Source organism: Semicossyphus pulcher, unplaced genomic scaffold (genome assembly GCF_022749685.1).
Source record: "Semicossyphus pulcher isolate SPU_LCO1_2020_fin unplaced genomic scaffold, fSemPul1.0.p SCAF_14, whole genome shotgun sequence".
Lineage (NCBI taxonomy): Eukaryota > Metazoa > Chordata > Actinopteri > Labriformes > Labridae > Semicossyphus > Semicossyphus pulcher.
The window spans coordinates 7,605,789-7,632,940 of record NW_027211648.1 but is presented as its reverse complement, the minus strand read 5'-3'; the positions used below and the strand labels follow the sequence as shown (position 1 = coordinate 7,632,940).

Sequence of the window (27,152 nt, the reverse complement as noted above, 5' to 3'; positions counted from 1 at the left end):
TTTCTGGTGAGATTTTTTACGCTTTAAAAGTCTTTAGAAATAATAATCCTAAATAATAATAATTGCAATAATTAGTATTTTTAAAATTAACTATAGACAAATAGAAGTTTCTTATAACTATATTTTAAAAAGGGTTTTGACATAAACCAATAAGATCGTATTTACAATAATTATATCTTTTTCTTCTTTTGTTTTTTCCTGAATTTTTTTTATTTATTTTATAATTTACTTTATTTAAATTTTTATATGCTATGGTAAATATGTCTTTTAATGTCATCTTTTTTTTGTTATCAAACAACGGTTTTTATATCCGTTTTGTTTAAACCTTATTGCGCAGGCGCAGGCGCAGTACCTAGTGCCAACCACAAGATGGCAGCAGAGCATGCTCTTCTTCCGGCTGCAGCGGCGAATTGCAAGTGCATCACATGTGTCACTGACAGGTACAACGAGGCAGGACTAATCCTGTGAAGTTTGACCAGTGACTTAATAGTTTTTATGAGGGAAATATATAACATTTAATTTCACGTAGTGTAAATTATTCTTCTTCGGTAACCATTTTTCCTCAAATGAACACCTTTCCTCTCATATGCACTTCGCTATTTTACTTAAAAAATGTGATTTCTCGAGGTAATGTTGCCTGGAACATGCTCCTGACGTGTAAGAATAGTGCGTCTTCAAATCAGGGACACTGCAGTGAGTGTGACCCGCTTTTAGGATGCAGTGAGGATGAGGAGAAGAAGGGGGCACCTCATGATCAGTGCAGAGAGAGACACAGAGAGAGAGAGAGAGAATCGGTCCCACAGTGTTTTCTCGGCAGCAGAGAGAGTCCAGTCTGGTTGCTTCAGGAGAGACAGACCCGCTATGTCCCGAATTGCCTGCTGCAGGTAGGTAAAGTCATGCCAGCTATTAGACGCTTGAATTGCAGCCACAGACTCCATTATTAACAAGGGAGCCTTTTCTCATGACATGCTCGAGTATTCAGTGTGCTCTCTCTGTTAATTAAGCTTCACCCTGTAATTGGGATGCATGTGCGTGTAGGTGACGATGTTGGAATTTTGTCCTGTAAATGACACCAGCGTCTGTGGAGCTGGAGACAGCTGTCAGACGGCTGAAAGAGGATTTAAATCGAGCACATCCAGGTCTGTTTATGTGATGCCTTCAGGGGTAAAAGTTGAAGAAACAGTCGCAGGTTGAAATGTATCAGCAGGTTCAATGAATTAAATCAGCTCAGAGATCCTTAAACACAGCAGAGGCAGATGTCCGTGGTGCTGAAACTCATAAGGACATCCCCGTTTTTGATAACTTTAATCTTTTTAATCTTTCAGATATTTAATCAATAGTTTAAGATTTCAACTGTTAATTTATTGCAACAGGACTGTTTTAGTTTTACCTTTATATATTGTTGTTCATGTCTGTTTTCACACTTTGATGATTTGTGGTAGAAGATACAGTTAAATTAGAAAAACGAGAGTTGCATGTAGTGCAAATAATAAGCATTTCCATTAGGATTAATCTGCTGATCATTTTTCAATTATGCGATTCATTGTGTTGCAAGAAAAATGTCAAAGGGCGGGGGAAATATGGGCTCCCAATTTCCCAGAACTAAATGCGACATGTAAAATGTCAACTCAAAGGTATCAGGTTTTATAGCACAGAAGACGAAAAGAAAGAAAGAAATCGAAAAGAAAAGCAATATATATTCACGTGTACGAAGCTGGAACCGTCTGATATTTATGCTTAAAAATGACTCTCTGTTATCAAAATAGCTGCTGATTATTCTTTTGTTTATCTACTGCTTGATTGCTCCACCAGCGATCCAGTTCCATGTGTGAAAAACAGGCTTTAATGCTCCATGTCTCACTTACAGGGTGACAACGCAGAGGGAGAAGCAGCTGAGTTAACTGCCATTTCATCCAACAGTGGATTGATGGACCTCCGTTATGGCCAAGTGGACATGATTCTGCATTCAGCACCTGTGGCACAATGTCGAATATGATCACCCTGACTGCCATTAGCATTTTCTACTTGCCTGTTTTGCTGTTTGAGGCATTCGTGTTGTCTAAGGGCAAGTATGAGAGGTCAGTGGTGCCCAGCTCTGCCTCTCGCCTGGTGGCCAGGATGGACGGGGATATCATAATCGGAGCCCTCTTCTCTGTCCACCACCAACCGTCAGCTGAGAAGGTGGCAGAGAGGAAATGTGGTGAGGTCCGAGAGCAGTACGGCATCCAGAGAGTGGAGGCCATGTTCCACGCCTTGGATCGGATTAACTCGGACCCGAACCTGTTACCCAACATCACCCTGGGCTGCGAGATCAGGGACTCGTGCTGGCACTCGTCTGTGGCTCTGGAGCAAAGCATCGAGTTCATACGAGACTCGCTCATCTCCATCAGGGACGACAGGGACGGAGCCAGGTGGTGCATCGAGGGGGCCCCTTCCAGTCAGCCGCCATCCACCAAGAAGCCCATCGCAGGGGTCATCGGGCCAGGCTCCAGCTCGGTCGCTATTCAAGTTCAGAATCTTCTGCAGCTCTTCAACATCCCGCAGATCGCTTACTCTGCCACCAGCATCGACCTCAGTGACAAGACGTTGTTTAAGTACTTCCTGCGGGTGGTGCCGTCAGACACTCTGCAGGCCCGGGCCCTGCTGGACATCGTCAAGAGATACAACTGGACCTACGTGTCTGCAGTGCACACAGAGGGTAAGACACATTCACAGACCGTCTTCCACCAAAAAAACAGACATGTTGCTTGTCTGTGCAAGCAGGATACTTTTAAGAATATTTACATTGTTGTTCAGTGGCGACCTCTTGTTGATGAAGAAACTGTGATGGGGATCAAGGAGGAAGTCAGGTGACAAAGTATGAAGTTAAAAGGGTCTGCATAGGTTGTGTTCCGAGGACCCTGTGTTTGCGTCCCTTGTTAGCCCAAAAGCCCAAAGTAATTTAGCTTGCCAAAACTCTAGTTAACAGGAAAAGCTCAAATTTCAAAAAGCAAACGGTTAGCAAGGAATCTAGGCCTTTCTAACTGTAGCGTTAGCTGAGAAGTGGTTACATTCTAATGTAAGATGTTGTCTATAAGCTAATGAGTTATCACATATGTTGTTTTAAAGTAATAATCTGGAAGATTGTCATGTAAATAAATGTCTGTTAAGTCTCTATCTATCGCAGAATGAGGTAACACAATGGTGATTGAGCCTATGGCCCACTGATGAAAGCCTTTGCATCTGCAGTATTACAGACTGGGTGTCTGTGGAGACATTTCCAGAAACAAATCACAAGCGGTGCCCAGTTAGTGACGCGTTTTCCATCACTTAGCAGTGGTTGGTCTGCCAGAGAGGGTAGGCGGAGCTAAGCGGCTGCTTTTCCGCTCTCTGCAAGTGTTGCGAGTAAACAGTAATCTACTATGGCTGAATATACAAAGAAAGGATCGATGACTACAGATACAACTTCAAAAATAAGTGAAAATCCAAAGAAAAAGGAACAAACTCGACGTTCAGATGAAGGCAAACAGTCTAAAACGGTAAGCCACCAACCGCAATTCTTTATCGCTAACCGCCGGCTCCACTGGAACCACAGTTAAGTTCGCCGTCGCTCATCAGATTATAGCCAATGTGTGAGATTACAGGAAAGCAAATTAAAGAGAAGAAGACACGACAAAGAAGGTAAATCTTTTAAACTCACTGAAGCAGAAGCTTCAGTCAGAACCTCCTCTACCAGCTCAGCTCTTATTTAATTGTATTTTGCTGCATTGTTGTAACTGTTGTTTTCTCTTGTGATTGACATTCACACTGCTGCTCTAACAGCAGGGGGCTGCAGACAGTTGTGTTCTGGTTAGTGAGGCTCATTTACATGATATTAGTATTAAACAGAGGGCAATGTCAGAGGGGGGAATGGTGTTTACTGTGCTCAGTAATGAGGTCTAGTTTACTCTGGTACAGGCTTTTCTCTTCTTTCACTGTTTGCCAACATTGCTTGCTCCTGCAGGTATCAGCTGCAGTCACAACAAACTGAAACAAATTGCTGACCAAAAGTACAACAAACAAACAAAAGTAATTGGCAACACTTTTTATTATAGATCCATTTTTTTGAATATTTTTTAATAAAAAGCATAAATGCCAAGCATGCTCTGTTTTCAGCATCTAAAACGTTTTTGTGATGGTTTTGGATTATTGGACAAATAAGTAATTTTTACCTTGAGTTTTGGAAAAATGTGATAGGCATCTTCCACTATTTTCTGATGTGTTATGTGTAATTAATCAGTCAAGAAAAGAAAGAGCAGATTAGTTAATATAAAAATAATCCTTAGCCCTAGGGGCAACTTGCATTTGCAAGATCTTTTTCTCTTTTGTCTTTTAATATCCGTCCAGACTGATAAATGAAGAACAGTCTTTTATAAGCAAATTAAATCATACAAATTATAATATAGATATTAAAGGCTGCATGGTGGTGCTGTGGTCTGTGCTGTCTCCTCACAGCACGACTTGAGACTTGACTTTGACTTGCACGTTAATGCCTTGACTTGACTCGGATGACTTGTGTGTTCATAAGTTTGAATGTTGTCACTTTTCTGTCTAAGTATTAAGTGTGTACGCAGCGCAAACTGGGAATCATGACTGGACGACTCAAAAAGCTCCCCGGTATGCGAATGTCATGATTAGATGAATGGCTGTCAGTCAAACTCCTCGCTATGGCAACATGCAACATCAAAGCCCCCGAAGAGAAGCCTCATCAGTCGTGCTCGTTACTGCTCAATACTGTCTCAGAGCAGACCATCATCATGGCTGCGTCTGTGCCAAGATAAAACAGATACAATTCATTGTCATATTTTCTGAACAGGTTATATAAATTAGCCAATAATATCCTTATTAGACGAGCTGCTAACACCTTGTCTTTTCTCTTTATAAAGAGCGGATACTACAGGTAAGAGTGCTGGATCTTGGGAGGAAAAAAAATGACTTGACTTGGGACTTGACTTGCCTTAACTAAGGACTCGCCTGACTTGACTTGACTTGCCCAAGAAAAATTGACTCGAGACTTGCTTGAGATTTGGACCAAATGACTTTAGACTTGGTCACAACACTGGTAGGAGGCCTTTCTGTGTGGCGCCTGCATGTTCTTCCAGTGCGTCTGTGGGTTCCCTCCAGGTACTCCGCCTTCCTCCCACAGTCCAAAGATATGCTTGTTGGGCTAACTGGTGATTCTTAATTGCCTGAGTGTGAGCGTGAAAGGTGTCTCAGTGTGTGACTGGTGATCAGCCCAGGGTGTACCCCGCCTCTCGCCCAATGGATGGATGGATATAAAAGTTTACAAACTCAGTGTTGAAGCAAGAACAAAATGGGGTGCATTCCTGAATTATCCATGAAGCAGCTTTTGACTGAAGGAGTCGGAGACAAGTTGTGATAATCGGATCAAAATACAATCAAAACCTGGCAACTTTCATGACCATCTGTATGTCAAGGGGGTTCACATTTTGGAAGCTTTAGATGTCAGCATTAATGTCAGATAATAAAACAATGTCTTGACTTTTTAACTGATGTTGTGACTTGATAGTGTTCCTTTTGTCCTCAGAAACAGCTGTTGAGGTCACACTGACCCCGCGTGCTCTAGTTGTTCTGCTCCTGATTCTATAAAAAGAAGTCCGGGGACATGAAGGGACTCTTAAATGTAAAAGGAAGCTGTGTGTTCTCAGTAAACCACCCTTGTATAATCCGTTTTAACAGTCTGAACCCAGGCCCATTGATTCCCTCCTTTTCCTCCTGTGAATGGACCTCCCTGACAGCTGCTCTGCTCTCTCTCAGGTAACTACGGGGAGAGTGGGATGGAGGTGTTCAAAGAGCTCGCCTCACAGGACGGCATCTGTATCGCCCACTCTGACAAGATCTACAGCAACGCGGGCGAGAAGCACTTTGACAGGCTGCTGAGGAAGCTGCGCGAGCGCCTGCCTAAGGCCCGAGTCGTTGTGTGCTTCTGCGAGGGGATGACGGTCCGGGGGCTGCTCACGGCCATGAGGCGGCTCGGAGTAGCCGAAGAGTTCCTCCTAATTGGCAGGTTTGTTACAGATTGTTGTCCCGCGGGAGGCTTTGTTTGCCTGTCAGGGTTTCTCCGTCAGATAAAAAACAGACAAGTTTTCTAACCAAACGAAAGAATTCCTTCTTCCTTTTCAGTCAACACACCAGCGATCAGGCTAACAAGAGATTACAAACACAATACACATTTTTTCATTAATTTTGTGCCAACAGATTAATGACATTTGAGTCAATAATGAAGATAATTTTCTTCACAATCAAGATTTCAATCTTAATCCAAACAATCTCACATTTAGTGTCTTGTTTTTGTGTTTTAGTGCTTTCAGTTGTGTCATTTCTTCCTCAGAAGTTGTTATGGAATTGTAGATGTTCGATTTTTCATTTTAAGAAAGCTTTGGAGCTGTTGGTCCATTAAGTAGCTATTCTAGAGCCTTAATACTTATTGTTAAGTTGTATAATTATACAATATGTTCAATATCATCCAGAAGGAAGACAAAAAAGTTCAGTGTTTGAAATGCAGATGTTGAATTCCCTGCTTCAAAACGCAGCTTCACTTCAGGGTGCTTCATGCAAGCTGACATGAAACAGGAAAAACAATGTTACAATGTTGCAATTTCATTTAGCGACGTACTTCTGAGAGTTAATACAACACGAGCAAGGATCAAGACAGGAGGGAACAACGTGAGTAAGTGCTAAAAAGCGGCTTTAAGTGCGATCAAACACAAGCAGTGCACAGAGGCAATGCACAGGGTGGGTAGAAGCAAAAAAAACCCACCATATCATTTAGTGTGGAGGTGTTCATGAAAAAGCTAGCTCTTTGGCTTTTACCTAATAGGAAAAAACTTCTCTATGTTTACAGGTTTTACAACATTTTTGGTCATGAAACTAAGTCACGCTTAAATAATCAGGCAACCTATGAGGTTTAGTACAAAACAGATTCTTTAATGATACTGAGGCTCCTATGAAGATAGTCATAGTTGGTCAGACAATCACAGCACATGGTTCACTAAGTTGCTTTAAAGCTTTCAAACATATTTCATTATCATCTTCAGCTGATAGAGTTTGCTCTGTTGGAATTGTAGATGATTAAATAGTTTCCATGTTGCATAGAAAATTGAGATTTAGTTATTTTGTAACCTTTGAAGGCCCATTTTGTAGCTTTCATTTGTACATTACAACTGAATTGTTATAGTGTAACACATTTACTGTTGGCCTTTGTGATTGATCAGACAATCTCACAAGCTTTTAATATGTTAAATGATCTTCCTCTGCATATGGACTTCATCCTCTTTTCTCTCTGTTTCCTGCTGCTCTGAAGATATCATTCGTGCCAGTTGAAGGCCTTCTCCGTCATTATGGCTTTAAAATTAGATTGAAAGCTCATTTTCGACCTTGGAAACAAATTAAAAGAAAAATCTTTCTACAAGGCTGTTTTAGTACCTCTTCTGAAGCTTTTCATGTTATTTAACTGTATAATTGTCACAAGTGCAGGAAAGCAGGGAAAGTGGACCCAAATGCAGACACAGTGACTAATATGAGCGATGTTTAATGACAACACAAGAGGCCTACAGAGTCGGGGTATGACAGGCAGGCAAGAGAATGAAACAGGTCCGGGGACACAAAAAAACAAGCAGGCTAACACCATGGAAATCCACACACTAAACTGTATAAAAACCGTCTGGCTTTAAGGTGGTGATGGATGTATCAGCTTTTACATCAACATCAACAGACAACGTCAATGATCAGTGTTGACTGTATTGCATATACTGAAAATTATATTGAAATTTATTAGAATTAAATTAATCAAATTATTTTAAATTTCTAATTTTTTTATTTTAATATTTTAATAATTTTATTTTAAATTAATTATATTGAAAAAGGTCAACCTCCTCTGATCTGGAAATGTCATATTAGCAGCGACCTCTTGTGGTCAACATACAGAATTACATCCCAAATGCTCCAATCACAGCCCAGATTTTTGGGTCATGTGATCTCTCTGGCCTGTAAGATTTTCTGAACAATGGCGGCCAGCCAGGCGCAGTGGACCGAGGAGAAGGAACTTAGCCTGATAAAACATTACCTTGTTAAGTGATTGTGGAGAACATCTGTCAGGTAAAAATAATTGAATATAAACTAAAAACACTTTTGAGATGGTTTATTGCTGTGACATTTGTCAGGGAGCAGATTTGTATTAGATCGTTTGAGCTAGCTTAAATTGCGGTCGTACTGGGGGTTGCTATGGTAACGCCGTAGTTGTGACTGGTACGGAGGAGTGCAGAGAACCTTGTTGCCCTGTGTCTCATCGTGTTGCTTGTTGATGTTTACGTTGTCTATTGATGCTGATGTAAAAGTTGATACGTGTATCACTACCTTTATGTTGGGGAGCTGACAAAGGAAATGTAATTCAGGTGTGTGAGTAGGAGAGGTGAAATTAAAGTGGGCGGGGCTAATGGTAAAACTGGAGGGAAACTGACAAAGGCAGGAAGCAAAACAAGACATGATATACAGTACATGGGACAAGAAATGGCGCAAGTTCATTATATTCATAGAGGTATGGTAATTTTCTCATAAAGTACATTACATGTAAAGTGGCAGCTAAAAGTGTTTTAATTGCATAATAGATGAATACTTTTGACATTAAAAAGTAAAACTAGTATTCTAGTAACTAATTTAGTAACTAATTTCCAAGCAAACTCCACCATCATTGTGTGAGTAAATCTACATTATTATACAATGTTATAATTCTGAGCTATACTCAGGATATATGGTGTATAAAAAGTTCATATGGAACCGAAATCTTTTTTTTTTTTCCTTCTGGGAGAAGAGCAGCTCTGAAAGCAGAAGCGGCTTTGAGTCAGGCTCAGTAATGAATAATGCATCCTCGCAGCGAGCTCTCCCTCTCGCTGTCAGATCACAGGCAGGACGGGCTAATGTGGGACAGCACCTCCAGCATAAGCCGGGGAGTGTGGAGTAGCGAACATCAAAGCTGGTATCAGCACTTAAAGCAGACGCTCCCTCTTTGTGGAGTCTCAGCTCACCTCCAGTCCTGTTAGCAGCACCTGAAACCGGGCTACGATAAAAGCTCGCTGTGGTTCTTTTACAGAGAACGGTTCATTAATGTGAGGCTGCTTTATGCACAAAGAATGATGAGAGGGAGTCAAAAACCTTTTTCTGAACCAACGTGATGAGAAGCAGGCATGAAGAAGGAGGTTTAAAGCCTAAACTTGTGCTCACCCCTTACACTCCAATTTCCTAACTGCACGGAAGATAAAGAGGCCAAGTTTGGTAGCTTGTGTGTGCGCGTGTGTGTATATGTGTGTGTGTGTGTGTGTGTGCTTCTTTCTGGGTCAAGGAGACGATAGAAAAAGGAAAAATGTTTTTAGAGCAATGCAGTAAGTGAACACATGCAGGCCTGAGAAACGGGCCAATCGTAAAGCCCGAGGTGCTGGTCACCAGCCATCCATCTTCCTCTTCTTCTTCTGCGGTGGGGAGGATGAAAAAAAATGGCCGTTCACACGCCACATATCTCACACAGCGCTAACAACAATCAACACACTTGATCAACTTTAAATTAAACCTCCTATTGCTTTGGAAATTATGAAAAAAAAATCTTAATTATATTTTTTGTTGCCCTTAAAGCTTCTGTGAGGAACTTAAGGTTTGCGTTGATTTTGGCGCCCCCTGTGGACAAAGCTGTACCTCTTATCTCTTTGCTGTTTTTGTCCTGTACATGCTTAAAGGGGTTTTTTAAACAATCATCTCATCAAAGCTGCTTTCTTTAACACTCATATGTATCACTCACTTTAAATTTTTGCCCTGGAAAGTGTAAACAAAGGCAGCGTGCAGTTAATCGCTTCGTCTGACGCCTACCCCCCGCTAGAGGTTTCAAGCATAAAAATAACTATATAGAAATAATCAATGTTGTCGCTGATGGTCTGGTTTGCTTTTGTAGGTCATATCGAGTAATCAGAATAAATTTCAGTCTGTTTCATAACCATCAAAAAACTCCTCACAGGAGCTTTAAAGTACTTGCCATTAGTCTTAATATACCCGTATATTATCATCGATTCTTCTTCCCCTAATTATGTCCTGGTTATGTTGTATCAGATTTATGTTCAGTACAGTACTCACGTGGTGTGTTGCCGTCAGAGCTGTAGGTTCTTGGCACGCTCAGTGTTGGACTGTAGAGAGTGTGATGCTGAGAAGCAGATGGCCAGGTACTGTTAATACTGTCACACTGGACGTTCATTGTCAGCTCAGTCTTGGAAGTGCGGGCCAAGCCAAACGTGCTATTATTGGCTTCTGTTTCACCAAACGTGGGCTTTTATGAAGGCTGGTGGGTGATATTTTTATACTGCGGATGAGCCTCATTTTGTGGAATCTTCAGGATCTATCTTAAATATGATTCAGTGTTTTGCCCCAGTTTTCTGTCTGTCTTTACGGGTTGAAAAAGGCTGTGACGCAGCATGTGAACTGCATCATTCTCAGTCATTTCTTGACGCCATTGAAAAACTCCAGTCTTATACTAGCAACTCTGTGAGGCTGTTATTTATAGCAGTGTTTCACCAGCCATGACCACACCATCGACAGGATACGATGTAACAATTTATTGATTAACGACATTGATGATAATGATGCTTGGACGTGGAGAGGTCGAAGTTCTCGCGCTCAGTGTTTTGTGGAAGCTTCACTGGGGATCGTCGTAGCACCTGGGCATGATAAACCCCCTCAGGGCCCTACAAATAGGAAGACAGAAAGAAACAGAAAAAGAGAGAGGACTAGGTTTGAATTTATGGGAATGCCTAAAGAGGCACGGTTGAGGGGTGGTCCAGCTCCTGAAACTTTGATATATAGCATCAATTAAGCTAAATGCTAACTGTATAAAAGAAGTGGATGTAGCCACTGGGTCCGAAAGTGAAGCCTGTGTGGAAGTTCCTTAAACCTGCATTCTTTCTAATGGCCAGCAGGGGGGCTCTCCACTAGTTACAAACATTTTAGATGGTATAAAAGTCTATGAGAAAATGACCGTACTTCTCAAGTCTTTTTTTGATGAGGCAGGATAAACCTACCTTGTGATTGACAATATGCTATCACCTCCGCCTGTCAATAAGGATGGAGGCCTAGCAATGCATATCCACCCACTCGTCCAATTATGGTCACTTCTTGCTCCAAAAAGACAAGATGGCTACATCCAAAATGTCAAGCTCAAGGCTTCAAAATGGTAAGCCAATGGGAGATGTCATGGTGACTACGCCCCCTTATAAGGTCTGTGATGCTAACATTGTCAGCATGCTAACATACTCCGTGTAGCATGCTAACACAGTGATGCGTTCTTGGGTCACGTTCTAAACTTGTCCCTTTACAAATAAACACTACACGGATAAGTATGACGGATAAAATGCTTCATAGGTATAATGTTATTCTACAAGAAGAACTTATGTAAACAACTGTTAGCATGTTAGCATATTAGTCCAAACCAAAATGGTGGACAGATGTCCCCAAAGCCACGGTGCTAGCTAAACTCAATGCAGTGCTGATGCTACGCTAATTAGCAATTTTCTTAAGATTTCTTTGCTGATTTATATGTAACTTATTTTTCATGCTGTCATGATTAATCATATCTGCCATTCAGCAAAAACAATTCATAAGCTCAAGTGGTCATGCATTATAAGAATATTGTAAGTTTGCACGAGGAGATCGGAGCTTTGTGGCATAAAAAAATATTTTAAATGATTTGTTATATTCAGTGTGTTGTTGCATACTTGGAACGACTCTACTGAAGGCCTCTATAATGTTGTTTATGTCTCCCTCATGCAGCTTCACATATATGAATCTCACTTCACTGCTTAATGCTGCTTTACAAATACTCAGAATTTGCAACTCAAATGAACGGAGGCTTTTTATCGAGTTTGAGTCGAAAGTGAAGTGTCAAACAAAAGTGTTTGTTTCACCAGCCTGATCTTTTGTGGGAAGATTCAGTGCAGAATTGACATTTAAACAGTCGAACATTTAAACTATAAATACAAACAATGACTGGTGGAGATACAAAGTCACACTTACTGTCTGTGTCTGTGAGGAGGCTGGGAGATTTTACTGCGACCGAACTAATCTGTGAATTCTCACCGGACTTGTGATTGTGTCTGTGGAGACTTTTTTTTTCCCTCCCTTCTTTTTCGACAAGTACAGCGAGTTTCCACGCCCCTCAGCGGGAAGGCTGAGAGAGAAACAAAGTCAGGGCGACAAAAGGGAGAAGATTTGTGCAGGATTGAGTCTGACGCTCATTAGTGAGGCTGCGTGCAGCTCCAAACCCGACAGACTTTACAGCTTCAACAGCAGCGTGGAACTACAATTTTCCTTTTGATAGACACAGACTACTGTTTGTTACTTGTTATAGAATTATTAGAATTTATTTGCAGTAGAAAGATGACATATTATGACTTTGAACAGCAGGTACAGTTGAGGTTAGATGTCCAGATCTTCTTGATTAAAAAGACGGCCGTGGCTCAGTGGTAGAGTTGGTCGTCTTTCAATCGGAAGGTGTAGGGTTTGATCCCTGACTGCTACAGTCACATGTCAAAGTGTCCTTGGGCAAGACACTGAACCCCTAATTGCTCCCGAAAGCAAAGCCATCGGGTATGAATGTGCATAGATACTAAATGGAAATCGGTGCTTAGGCCTTAAAATAGACATGAAGTGAAACTTAATACAAAGCTAAACAAACTAAACCCAAATCCCCCCCATGACATCAGAGCATTTGGTATCTTCCAATGAGCTGGCTCCAGCGTAAGAGCGTTCACAACCCTAGGCCTCGCCTTTTGCTCCAACCAGGAAGAGCCATTCCCTAACAGTCAGGTAACTCAAGACAAAAGACAAAGGCCCAATCCCAATCTCCATCCTAAAGCCTAAGCACTGAACACTCAGACATTAATGGCGTGAGTACATGAAGGTTTGAGAACTGCATTAAAATGAGGAATGGGACGCACTATCATGGCATCACACGTTGCCTGGAAACCAGATGGGCCATTAAATCTAGTAAAGGTAAAAAAGCCGACCTGCAGCATGTATTTGTGTGTCTTACAGTGTTGAAATGGGCCTATTTTAAGATAAGATAAGCTTTATTTAACAAACTATCAACAGTCAGAAAGACATTAATGTTTTTCATTAATTACTTAATTCATTAATGCGAATATTTAATTTCTTGTCACTTACAGATAAAAGTATTTTTGGTTCCCGTCACCGTCCATGCTTGCATTGTTTACATTTATTATTTTTTTGGTCAAACTTTATTGAATACTACTTCAATGTACGAACATTTGTTTACATTTAGTTGGGACGTTTGTTTACGTCACCAAGTTCGCTATGAACCCAGGGTAAGTCCCACAGGAAAGGTTGCAAATATGCAGACTCACGGAAAGTCTGTAATTTGGCGGTGAAAAAAACGCAACAGAGCCCTCACACACTTGCTGATCTGACAGTGGGACAGCACTAAGCACTCATGCACTTACTGGGAACTTGCCTCAAAGTCCATGAGTCCGTGAGTGTGGAGATTGGGATTGGGCCAAAGAAGTAATGATTAACAGAAATGTTTGTCTGTTTGTTCTTACAGTGTTAAAATATGCATGCTAAATTTAAACAATGTAAGATTAAATGCAAAAATAAACTAATACCAATTAAACTAAGTGTATAAAGTGTTTGTGTGGTTGACTGCAAATTAAATATGAACAGGTTCTGTTAGAAGACTAATGAGGTGAGAGTGTAGGTGAAGGTGAAGGTGGTAATTACCCTTGTGTGGCTGTGGCCATCACAAGTGTAAAAGAGCTTTAAGTGGTCTCAGACTACAAAAGCACTAAGTACAGACCATTTACCATTTAATGAGGAGGCAGTTTTGCTTAGCACTTAAATGGCGTGTCCCATGCACAGAGGCTCAGCCCTCGACGAGTGGGCCCCGCACTTGACTCCCATCCTCGGCCCTTTGTGGCGTGTCATCCCCCATTCTCTCCTGCCCCTGATTCCGACACTATCCACTGTCGTCTCTGACAATAAAGGCATAAAAAGACTTTAAACAAAAAAAAAATTCTATCCAGCTGTAGACAAGTAACAAGACGACAACTAATAATAAAACCTATTCATTTGGTCCATGTCATATAAGTTGAGAAAGGACATGTTAAATCAGTTACTGTACATCTTTATGCCTTCCCCCTAATGTTTCCACCAAAAGAAGCCAGTAAAAATGAGCACAGAACATGGTAAACCTGCAAGAGCACATATTTAACATTTCATCATTGGATACAGTTGTTTTGCAATTCCAACCACCCAAAGAAATTCCTCCCAAACCAGGTAATATATCTGAAAATAAAGCTTTGATTCAAGTTATGATATTGACACCTTTATACATTATATAACGTATTCAAAGTGTAACACGTTACATTTACCTGTTTCTGTTTGGAAAACAGATTAAAATGTATCCATGCAGCAGACAGAAAATATTCAACACAGACTTTTAAAATTCTGGAGAAAAAGAAAAAAGTCTCATAAATGACCTTCTGGGTTTTTTAGAGGTCGTCAGGTATTTATTAGTCAGAAAAACGGACATTCAGCTCTGCGACTTCACTGTACAGTTTAAACATAAGAGGCACAAACTAGGCCTGGTTCTACTTGTCCTGTCCTCCTCTCTGCAGTGACGGCTGGGCCGACCGGGTCGAGGTGGTGGAGGGATACGAGCAGGAGGCTGTGGGCGGCATCACCGTGAAGCTGCAGTCCGATGAGGTCTCCTCCTTCGACAACTACTTCTTGAAGCTCCAGCTCAGCACCAACACCCGCAACCCCTGGTTCCCCGAGTTCTGGCAGTACCGCTTTCAGTGCCGCCTTCCGGGACACCCGCTGGAGAACATGAATTATGCACGGAACTGCTCAGGTAGCTAAACAATCTGTCAGGCGGTTGTGCCGTTTCCTGCAGTTTCTCTGGTTTACAGTTTTACGCCAGTGTGCACATCAGAGTGTCTTTTTGAACTGTTGTGATGTGTTCAATGCCCAGAGGACGGCACCGAAAGGCCCCGTAAACTGGAACACGTTCTTTAATTATGAATTAGACTGCCAGAGGGGAGACTTCCCTCCAAGTCAGTCCAGTAACATTGTTTTTATATTGTTTATTCCTGTGACACTTGGCTTCACAGAGGATGAGGATCTAGGTAAATTAAACCCTTTTCTTTTACAAAGGAGCAGAAAGAATGCATCGGCTTAACTTCTTGGTTCCTCGAAATGATGCTCAACAAGCATGTTTCTAAAACATACTTTACATACGGCTCATAGATATTTCTTTAAAGACCAGCTCCAGTCATGTTTTAAGATCCATAAAATGCTCTGCTTGAAATAATAAATTGTGTCTGATATGTTTTTTCTGCAAAATACGTTTAATTACCTTGTAAAAATCCTCCCAAGGCATCTCCTCCTTCTCCCTCATTAAATACTCCTGAATCTGCATAGGCCCCGCCCACTATGCAAATTTCCAACCTCCCCTCCGTCGGAAGAACAAAACACGTCTCTGCCATCGTTTAGTGGCAACTTGTTGAAACTTAGCTAGCTTGAAATGTAGTAATTAGTAGTAGTAACGTTAAAGTGAGTTGTCAGTTTGCAAAAATTACGATGACGGTTACAGCTTGCCCCTCGTATCGCCGAAGTGGTTGCCATAGGTTACACATAACACACCGTCCATTAACGGGATTGGCTCCTTAGGTTTGTGACATCACAAACCTGCCAATCTGAAAACGTGTTGTTCAGCCTGTCCTTGGTACACTGCAGTTTAAAAGCAGACAGGCCCAGCCGTGGAGATGACTGCTGATGTTGTCCCTGATATGTCTTGTAGCACATGAAGAACACCACATGGAGATGTTTACAAGGTTAAACACTTGATTTTCACTGGAGGGGGTCTTTAAAAATGTATATTTACAGTATATATATTTACGTTTGCAATCTTAATTTATGAGGTTTATAATTTCTAAAATCGGACACAAATCCTTTCAAACAAATCTTACTGATAAACGTAAATATAGAATAATGCATGCAGCATTAGTTGCCTCTCAAGGTTCTTTAAGTAAATGTTTTTCACTTTTAACAAAATCCTTTATTTCTAATGCATGTAGCCACTTTCTACAGTTTCTTTATGAAGTTCAATAGAATAGAGCTTCTCTTCTTTATTATGCATACCTCAACGTGTACTCATTTCTACAAAGCAGCATCTTTTAATAGCAGCTGTTAGAGTATTAATTTTCATACAGTTAGTGGATATAGAGTTATTATTTGCTGTCATTTCTATTGTTTTATTTTATTATATATATTTATTTCTTTGGTTTAGAACTCCAGGACGGTGAGTGAATCCCTCTGAATGGAACCGTAACGCTCCTCACTTTGGCAATATACATAGAGGTTGACTGAAATTAAGGTTTCATCAAATACGAGTTTATTTTCCTCGCAACATTTCCTGTTGAAATGTCCTACTAATCTCAGTTAACCTCTAATATATGAAGCTATTGGGATGTTTCTATTTGTTTTTGTTACACTGCAGAGAGAGCCCGACAATTGATTCTGATCTGCTCTCACTTTGTGCTCCTGTGGCCTCAAGACAGTCGTATAAAACAGCCCAATAACATGAGAGTGAGATGGTGACTGGCTGGTCCGGCTTAAGTTGCATGTAGCCTCAGAAATAGTGAAGCCATACTGCAGTAGACGACACGTATATGAAGGTTCAGAAGCCGTCTGATCCCGAACGTGCAGCAGCCGCTCCTCTGCCTGCATGCTGTCATCATGACATCATTTCATCGTGTCTGAAGCTCGCACAGCTCAGCGAGCGAGGCGAGCGTCAAAGCCAAGGAGCTGTTAAACTAGGTCATCACCAGCAGCTCCCATCGGACGCTCACCCAGCTGCTACCCGACTGAATTCACTGTTTATGTGTTTGTTTGATCAGGCGGTCGGTTTCCCAGCAGTCCTTTTTAACCATCATTACTTGACTTAACACGATGCTGAGAAACACCAGCAAGGGACGATCATGCTCTTAAAGCTTCATGCAGATAAATGTTGTCAGGTGCAGCGGGTGAATCCTGTCGTACGTAGAGTTCAGAGCAAAGGACAAATGAAGCAGCTGACATTGTACATGTCCAGTTATGTAACTAGTTGACTCTGTTAGTTATTTTAAGATGTAATAGAAAAGTTTTAGATTTCAAATCTGCATCGTGCATATTGGAAAAGACAATCAATACAATAGAAAAGAGTGAAATGCAACTTTATGGTCCATGTAGGTAGAAAACTGTCTCTGCAGCTCTGGCAGTTTTAATACAATATACATATATTTATATATGTATATACTGTGTATATACTTGCCTGATGATTTTTACTCAACTCATAAGAAGTAGGGGCTGCTCGGTGGTGTAGTGGTTAGCACTGTCACCTCACAGCTAGATAGTTCCTGGTTCGAATCCCTGTTCAGACTTCTGTGTGGAGTTTGCATGTTCTCCCCGTGCATGCGTGGGTTCCCTCCAGGTACTCCGGCTACCTCACACAGTCCAAAGACATGCTCGTTAGGTTCATTGGTGACTGAGACATTGTGAGTCAGAGTGTGAAAGGTACTGTCTCTATGTGTCAGCCGTGTGATTGACTAGCGACCTGTCCAGGCGTAACCCTGCCTCTCGCCCAATGACACCTGGGATAGGCATATAGGTAATGGATGGATGGATAAGAAGTAAGGTTGCACACAAAACAGGTGATTCAAGTGCTTACATTGTATAATAATAATGATAATATGTTTGAGGCCATGTAACCAGATTTGGGTTCATACAACAGCATTATTGCATCATAGATGGACTATATTTAAGTTAACACCTAATGCTATAAAGTATACGGTATAACCTTCAAGGGGGAAACTCAGTTACATCTTGGCATTGGCAAGCTGTATCACTTCCCATCAGTTATGACATTATGAGCTGCTACATCACCCTGCACTTGCTTTCCATAAAATATGAAACAGGATTTTTGGATCAGATTCAGGTGACAGATGAAGGGTGAAGCCATCGAGAACAGCGTATCCCATAATACATAGAGTGCTAATGTGAAAACGTGCTGTGCCAGTGTGCTTCGTGAGACGTCTAAGTATGCAGTAAATGTACATGTAGGAATCATAGACTGTATAAAAACATGGACGACATGGCAGCTCCCTTAAAGTGAAGCCAAAACATCTCTATCGCCCCCTGCTGACTGGCTGCAGTATAGGTAATAAAGCCCGCCTCCTCCATGGTAACAGATAAGTTTGGTTAGCGGAAGGGGCGGGACATGGTTAGCGCGGCTCCACCAACCAATCTCTACTGTGCAGTCTAGCTCTAAATAACCACCAATGCAAGATGGCAGCGCCCGCTTCAGGGGTATTTTTTCTTGAAATAACTACAATGGGAGTAAATGTAGAAGTGTCATCCATCTTTATGTACAGTCATTGGTGGGAAAAGTAATCAAAATTGATGATTGTAGGGACCACAGCTACAGAGGATGGAGCATTACTGGTAGAAAAGATAAGAAAGAAAAAAGAGAGATTTCTTATTTGCTTTTCACCAAAGAAAAATCATCTTCAAAAATAGTTGTTTCGATACTTTTACCAGTACAGTAACAGCACTGTTACAAGTATTAAAAAATGCCTCTGATATTAGCAAGTATGCTAACAATAGCCTATAGAGCAAATGCACTGTGCAGCCAACATGGCGTATGTGGTTGCAAGTTGTAACTACTGTTTTAGAGGACCATAAAAGAACAGATTTTTAGATAAATCATTGATGCTAGCAAACAACAACAGAGCAGTGCTAGCGTAAAGTGTATCAATAGTCAAAGCTAGCTAATTTTTTTTTTAAGTTAAGAAAGTTTAGATGGATAAAAACACAAAGTAAAGCGGTTTCATCTCAAAAATCAGTGTTTTGGACAAGACACAGGACATCACGTAGGGTCTGCGAGCTGAGCTCTTGTGAACTTGCTGCGGCTAACGTTAGCTTCGGTTCTAGGTGCTTAGATTTTTTGTAGGTTAGCATTCCTTCGGCGTACCTTACAACAAAGATAGCAATCATATCATATCCATGCGTACAGGGTAAGTAGTTCATGGCTGTTTATATTCAAGAATGAAAAACACACTGGTGTCTAATGGTTGCTTGTTATCGACCAATACAGAAGTTCAGGTATCAGAAAGAGCTGCCCACACACGTACCTGGTCCACTGTTTTACATGAGTGCATGGTCTTAGTAGTAACATTAAGCTGACATCTTACTTTAACTTTATGCAGCTATAAAACCTGCTTACCCTGCTTCTAGCTTGCATTACACTGAACTGATAGGGTGTGTTTGCGCATCACTCGCTGTTTGTGTTCAAATATTAATCACTTTTGTCTCTTTCACTCATCGTGTTTGTCTGAGGTAAAACAATACAGAGAGAAGACAACAGATCCAAACGCACCGGAGTAGTTGGTTCATTTTTCTGCTTGAGGAGACACAATCTCAGCGGCACAGTGTTTTAGACTGACTCTAATTGAGTCCTGACTCATAAATGCAGAAACAGAGAGTCTTGCCATGGTAACAAGGTTTCTTTGAAGCCATTTTCTGAGGCTTCCAGTTCTTTTAAAGCCGTCTCCCACTGAGGCAAAGAGGCGTGTAGCTGGCTGCCTGTTTTCAGAGAATAATTACAATGTTTCCGTGAGCACCCTATCACTCCTTTGTAATAAGTTAAACCATGCTACACGCACCTGAGCAGAACACCTGGATTAAAGACTGATTTTAAGAGCTCATAACATGCTACTGCTTGCAGCAATGAAGCCCCTCCTGTAAGGCTTTTCCTTTAAAATAAAACAGTCCTGGTGATGGATTTTAACTGTTTTCTCGTGTGTGGGCAGGTTATGAAAATCTGGAGGACAACTACGTACAAGACAGCAAGATGGGCTTCGTCATCAATGCCATCTACGCCATGGCCCACGGGCTGCAGGACATGCACACTTACCTCTGCCCGGGTCACGTGGGGCTCTGTGAAAACATGATGCCTGTCGATGGGAGCCACTTGCTGGACTTTCTTCTCAAGACGTCCTTCACGGGAGTTTCTGGAGAGGACATTTGGTTTGACGAGAACGGCGACTCACCTGGGAGGTAAAACACACTTCCTTATTCCCCCCATTTTTTCACCTATGCTACGACCCCTTCACAAATGAGTTTCAATGTTAAGTTGGGGTTGGGTTGTAGTCTTTGTAGTTCCATTGGTGAATTGCAAACTGTGGTGTGAGGGAGATTAAAACCGGACACATCAACACCTGGTGAAATACTTCCTTAGTTATAAATAAGAACCTGACAGGCCCTCTTGCTGATAAGATTTGCTGATAGGCAGCAGAAAATATGCAGCAAAGTTTATTTCCACTTTAAGAACCGATTCAGTTCTGTTGAAAACCTGTTCAGTCATGTCCTCCTCTTTCTATCCACTATCAGGTATGAGATAATGAACTTCCAGCGTGTGGAGCCTGGAGTTTATGACTACATCAACATCGGCTCCTGGCATGAGGGCGTCCTCAGCCTGGATGATGAAATGATGCAGATGAACCGCAGTGACATGGTCCGCTCTGTCTGCAGTGAGCCCTGCTCCAGAGGAGAGATCAAGGTGAGGGACAAGTCCTTTAGATAGTATCCTGTTTATGATACGTGTTGCCTCTGAACGTCAGGGTTTTAGCTTTGTAGTCTTTGCACAGTGTTTATTGATCTTTAAACATTAGGACAACAATTCTGCATTCCACTGGAGCCTGGAGGATAATGATGACGTAGAGTTGGCCAGCTGGAACTTATCTATGCCAATAAATTTAGATTAAAAATAAGAGTTAATGTCTTCTAAATGTTACTGAGCAACTCCTGCCACACAAGTCCACATTTACTATGTATCATTTACAGACATTTGGGACTCCTTTTAACATTGAAACAAGCTGGAAAGTACTTTTACATTTCTCTCCATGTTTTGTCGACCAGGTGATCAGGAAGGGAGAAGTGAGCTGCTGCTGGATCTGCACCGCCTGTAAGGACAACGAGTACGTCCAGGATGAGTTCACATGCAAGGCCTGTGAGCTGGGCTGGTGGCCGGACAAAGAACTGGAAGGTAGGCTTTTACTCATGACACTCCACTTTGCTAATTCTGTGAAGTATCACCTGCCTGGAACAAATCAGTAGGGCTGGCAGAGGATGTAACTGCTCTCATTTAGAGAAGTCATTTGACATTTTGGTTCCCAGGCAACCTAAAAATGATTGTCTGTGTCATAGCAATCCTTTAGTTTTCTTCTGATCAGGCATCTGACAAATAGTCTATAATTATTATTACTTGTTTTGTTCATGATAATAAATTTGATCATCATTTATATCATCACACAGTGATGTGGAAATTGGAGACAAAAAAAAGTAATCTTAAAGAAATAATCTTGAGATTGATAAATTAGTCATTAGATGAATCTACTTATTGAAAAAATAAGCGTTACATTAAAGTCGAGCTGAAACGGCATTTCGAGAGTATCTAGCTTCCGTATCGCGACGTATTTCTGAGTGAAACAGGACGTGCAGGTGGGACATATCATTAGAGGGTTTTGATTTGATCGTTGAGAAATGGGCGTGTCATTTCATTCTTGGCGCTCTGCGGCTAAATGTTGCAGATTGATTGACAGGTGGATGTCATGATATTATTGGTTGTAATCGGTTGATACTAGCTTACGCAAGCACACGTGATATTTTGTTTTACAGGAAGAAAAAATGATCGGCTTTTGATATAAGAATACGAAGAAATGATTTTCTGTATTTTTTTTGGCCTGTATTGTCAAATAGATGCACAATATTACCGGGGATGTGATCTAAAAGGATTAAAATGACTGTAATTGCTAAAAATTGTTTGGTGCAGCCCTAAAATGGAAGTAAGCATATGCTTAATCTGTGTAACGATTAGGAGGGGGTCCTTGGAAAATGTCCCTGGCCCCAAAAAGTTTGAGAACCCCTGTCTTAAAGGGACAGAGCTGACTGAGTTGTTTCAGGCAGAGGCTGTATGAGGGCCTGCACAGAGCACCACTGTAAGAAAAATTTGTTTTTTTTAACTAAAATTTTTATCTAAATTATGCTAAGCTAGTCCACAGGTATCACAGAGGGAAATATGAAGCTTGAAATTAGCATGATACCCCCCCTTAAATGAGGCTACATCTTGGTTACTTCAGTGGTCACAGGCTGCGTTCAGAGGAACGAGGAGATTTTGTCTTAAAAGAGGCTCTGTAGAAAGTAAAGTTCCTCAGAGCTCTTCCTCTCCTCTTCCCTCCACCTGTTCTCTGTACAGCCCGTCCCGCTAAGTTTTTTGCAACGCTTTCTCACAAACCTGTTCCGTCCTATTTTCACCGCTTTCCCATGACACCTGAGAGCCATTCATCATCCTCACCATTTTATCCGACAGCAGCCCTACTTCACTTACCACTCTTCTGGCCCACTTTCAGAGGCCTTCTGCGCTGTTCAAAGACAAGACACTTTCTTAATAGGATCATCCTGCCTCCCTCCATGCTGTTTCACTTTTTTTTAAACACAAGACCTTTAGCTACACGTAGAGACGTGAAAATGTGGAGTGCGGGGATGACGTGAAAATTATTCCTGTGCAGTTTTCTAACCCTAACCGCCCTGCCGTTACACGATAAATAAATAAACCAGTCTAAATTAGATATTGAAAGTGTGTTCTCAACATGAAGCAGGAAGGAGATCTTATTTGGATCCATGAAAAACAGAGTGGTTTACTTTGTCCTGCTGCATTGCCCCCCTTCTTTGCCTGGCCGCAACCCAGCCTGGCCATGGCTCAGTGAAATGGGGTTTATTTATAGTTGAGCTAAAAACCTAGTTTGAGACTTACTGTATTTTCTCAGGCTTAATTTTGAACGTATCCATACAATAATGCTTTGGAAATGTGAAACTTTTAATGCCATTCTTCTCAAACTTAACTTTTAGTATTTTGTGGCTCTGCGTTTATATTGTTGTGTTTTGATCCTTTTCAGTTTGCGAACCAATCCCCCTGCGCTACCTGGAGTGGAGCAACCCAGAGTCCATCATACAGGTGGTCTTCGCCTGCCTGGGCATCCTGGTCACGTCATTTGTCGCCTTCATCTTTGTCTTGTATCGCGACACGCCTGTGGTCAAGTCCTCCAGCCGGGAGCTCTGCTACATCATCCTTGCTGGAATCTTCCTGGGCTACCTGTGTCCTTTCACCCTCATCTCCCGTCCCACCGTGGCCTCCTGCTACCTCCAGAGGCTGCTCGTGGGACTCTCGGCTGCCATGTGCTACTCCGCCCTGGTCACCAAAACCAACCGCATTGCTCGTATTCTGGCCGGGAGCAAGAAGAAGATTTGCACCAGGAAACCGAGGTTCATGAGCGCTTGGGCTCAGGTGGTCATTGCCTTCATCCTGATCAGTGTCCAGCTCACCTTAGAGATCACCCTCATCATCATGGAGCCTCCTGAACCCATTAAGTCCTACCCCAGCATCAGAGAAGTCTTCCTCATCTGCAACACTAGCAACGTGGGTGTCGTGGCACCGCTGGGCTACAATGGCTTGCTTATCATGAGCTGCACTTATTACGCCTTTAAGACGCGCAACGTTCCTGCAAACTTCAACGAAGCCAAATACATCGCCTTCACCATGTACACCACCTGTATCATCTGGCTGGCGTTTGTGCCGATCTACTTTGGCAGCAACTACAAGATCATCACCACGTCCTTCTCCGTGAGCCTCAGTGTGACTGTAGCTTTGGGCTGTATGTTCACGCCAAAGATGTACATCATCATTTGCAAGCCGGAGAGGAACGTGCGCAGCGCCTTCACAACCTCCGATGCTGTGCGCATGCACGTTGGCGACGGCAAGATAGCCTGCAGAAGCAACAGCCTGCTGAACATGTTCAAGAGGAAGAAGAACACTGGAAACGGCAGGTATGTTCATTAATTGAGTCTGTGAGCCGTGCTCCTGAGGCACCTCGGGGATGCTGGTTTTACTGTAATTCCCTCTCAAAGGGAACCTGATGTCTCACTGTATTCACTTTCATAGGGACACCTGTTGTAAAGTGTGACGGATGTAGGTCAGTGCTCAATTCACAAAGCCATTTTGACCTTTGAACTTATGGTACAATTAAAACAAGCATCTCTGCGTGCTAAGGGAGGACAAGTGGGATCTCAGACACAGAATACAGGGTTTCTGCAGAGTTCAATTTAAGATTTTCTGAGACCTTTTTAGTAACACAGAAAATGGAAAACCAGTAGGGACGATGTGGCCTAAAACAATATTTGAATTTCAGTTGGATCCCTTTTTTAAGTGCCTTAAAATGGATGGATGGGTTATCCAATGAAATATACTTAAATCAACACCTGCCCATTATGGGATGATGAGCTTCATAGCTACTGTAGCTGCCCATATTCACATTGTTTGCAAGAGTTCTGTCTGAAACATTTCCTCTGCGCACAATTCATTGTCGCTTTTGAATCACCTGACAGCCTGCTTCAAAAACATTTTATAACTTACGTTACTGGCTAGGGCAAGTAAGAAGACATTTAAGGCTTTTTTAATGTATTCTAAGGCCTTTCTTTAAGGAAACTAAGTGGTGTTTTACATTTTCAAGACCTGCAGATACCCTGGAACCTTACGCACAGTTTATGTTTTTTTAGGTAAATATTCTTTTTAATAAATAATCTTATTTACATGAAGCCGAGATGCTGTTTTTGTCTCCACTTTTCTGGTTTCCTGTGCAGTAACAGCCATCTTTATTTTGTTCATAGTTCTAATGGAAAGTCTGTGTCATGGTCTGAACCAGGTGCAAGACATCCTCCAAAAGGGGATCACATGTGGCACAGACTGTCAGTGCATGTGAAGAGACAGGAAGCAGGTTCCAATCAGATGGCTGTCATCAAACCCTTAACTAATACCTACCAAAACAGAGGCCTGGAATTCTCAGACCTCAGCACTAAGACTTTATACAACGTGGCCGAGGAGGACGAGGGTGACCCTGTCAGATACAATCCCCCCGTCACTCCCCCCATGATGGCTCACGGGCAAATTCCTGCCTGTGGGCTGATAAAGGGCATGGACCAGGAGATGGAGCTGTATACCCGTGAGCATCTGCAGCCACTTAGCATTATCCCCCAACACCTCATCATGGACCGCCTGCAGGAAGAGAGGGTGGTCTGTAAATTCAACAGTGACATCCCTGAGCTAAATAATATGATTAGCATGCCTGAGGCAGTGAGTGGCGGCATGCCCGTATACCACCAGGCCCACCTCATCCAGCAGGAACCGGTCCTGCCTTTGCACCTTGACCCATTCGACGAGGAGCCCACCTCTCTAGAGGAGGAGGACGAGATGGAGAACGAGCAGTTTGGCCTTCTCCACGGCTACATGTACAACAACGCCCAGATTCATGACGAGGAGGACTTTGTCGAGGTCAAATTAGCCATGGAGGACTCCCTGGCTCTGATGCCTCCCTCCCCTTTTCGAGATTGCGCCGCTCCTCCGGTGAGCCCCTTTCCCAACTCGCCCGTGTCTGAGTCGATTCTGTGCACTCCTCCAAATGTGACGTACGCCTCGGTCATCCTCAGAGATCTAAAGCAAAGCTCTTCAACTCTGTGAGGCTGCACACTAAACATTACCTGTTGTACTATATTTCCAAGCTCATAAGGACTGGTGTTGTATATGATGATATATAAGGAAATAGTAATTCTGTGGACTGACAAGTCATTTTTCACTCTGTGATAGATAGCTTTTACATGATTAGGGTGAACAACAAGGGTCTTTTAGAGGTTGTCTATAATAGTGAAGGGATTTGACTCTTATAAAGGTATGCTAACTTTTAAGCTAGCTCTTAAGATAAAATGGATTTTGTGCTCATGATCCAAACAATTAAGGGTGTCTATACATATATATGTACTTTTATTAATATATATAGATTTATTTAACAACAAATAGGCAACACAAGCAGAACTTTACTGATTTTAAACAGGACAGCTTAATGGTGAATTTCTCAACAGTATTTAACACATTGTGTGTTTTTGTGCTTTACCAGGAGCGGAGGAAATTTAGATTAAACGAAATGGTTTGAAAAAGTAGCCTTATTGGCTTTCTTGATGAGAGATTGTTGAGAAAGCATTGATTAGTACATTGAAAGCTAGCAGCTAGCAGCTATTAGCTTAGTTTAGCATCAATGCTAGACATGGGGAAACAGCTAGCCAGGCTCTGGTCAAAGGTGTCATAGTCACATTTTTTAAATAATTATAACATCATTTAACACTATGGTTTTTAGAAGAATTAAACAAACAATATATTAAGTGATAAATAGTGAGCCTTAGAGGTGCTGATCGGACGATTGTGTGAGATTTAGACACGGGCGCTAGCTGCTCCCCAAGCTAACCAGCTACTGGCGTTAGCTTTGGTGTCGAACTTTTCATTTACATTTTGGCAATAAAGTGAATAAGTTCATCCTAAAAATGTTTCACTCCTCGGTGGAAATTAAAAGGTGGCATGTCAACATGAATTCTTGTAAAAACAAATATCTGTGTATTTTTGATTGATACAGTACTGCCAGCCAAACGCACTGACTGTATCACGAATGTAGCAGCAGACAAGTGCCACATTTTCATTACATCTTTGGTTGTTTTGTACGTCATTTCTATGGTCTTCAGATGCAAGTTAAGTAGTTTCAAGTTTGTATCTTTTATAATCAAACATCTGTTTTCATAATTGTATAGATTTATGTATAAGATAAACGACATACATACGTTTTGTGAATGTATAAATTGTGTGTCATATTTTGGTATTAAGATGATATCTATATGCATTACAGTATTAACTCATTAGCTGTGTATGCTTCTATTGTGTGATTGGTCGTGTGCACCAATCAGTTTCCTCAATATTAAGACTTTAAGAGCCTAAAACCGTATAATGTGAAGTGCTAATGTTACAGTCATAAGTAATATTCTGAATAAGCTATCTGCAACCTGAGAGAAACTCAGTTTAAATTAAGTCTGCCATTTAAACAAACATTTACTGTAGAACATTTAAAAGGACACTTGTTTGACTGGAGTAAAGTAAG

General features: G+C 41.7%; 1 protein-coding gene across 2 annotated transcripts; it reads left to right on the top strand.

Annotated features, from left to right (window-relative positions):
* Window positions 1–1,983: 1,983 nt before the first annotated feature.
* Window positions 1,984–27,152, top strand: grm1b (glutamate receptor, metabotropic 1b). 2 transcript variants are annotated; one of them, XM_069661481.1, is made up of 8 exons: window positions 1,984–2,698; window positions 5,797–6,046; window positions 14,703–14,938; window positions 19,935–20,181; window positions 20,515–20,683; window positions 21,043–21,169; window positions 23,079–24,006; window positions 24,847–27,152. In XM_069661481.1, the coding sequence occupies exons 1-8, from the start codon at window positions 1,984–1,986 to the stop codon at window positions 25,691–25,693; spliced, it is 3,519 nt and encodes a 1,172-aa protein (XP_069517582.1). In that variant the 3' UTR covers window positions 25,694–27,152. The 2 variants fall into 2 exon arrangements, with proteins under 2 accessions (XP_069517582.1, XP_069517583.1); XM_069661482.1 differs by having other exon boundaries at window positions 24,882–25,082.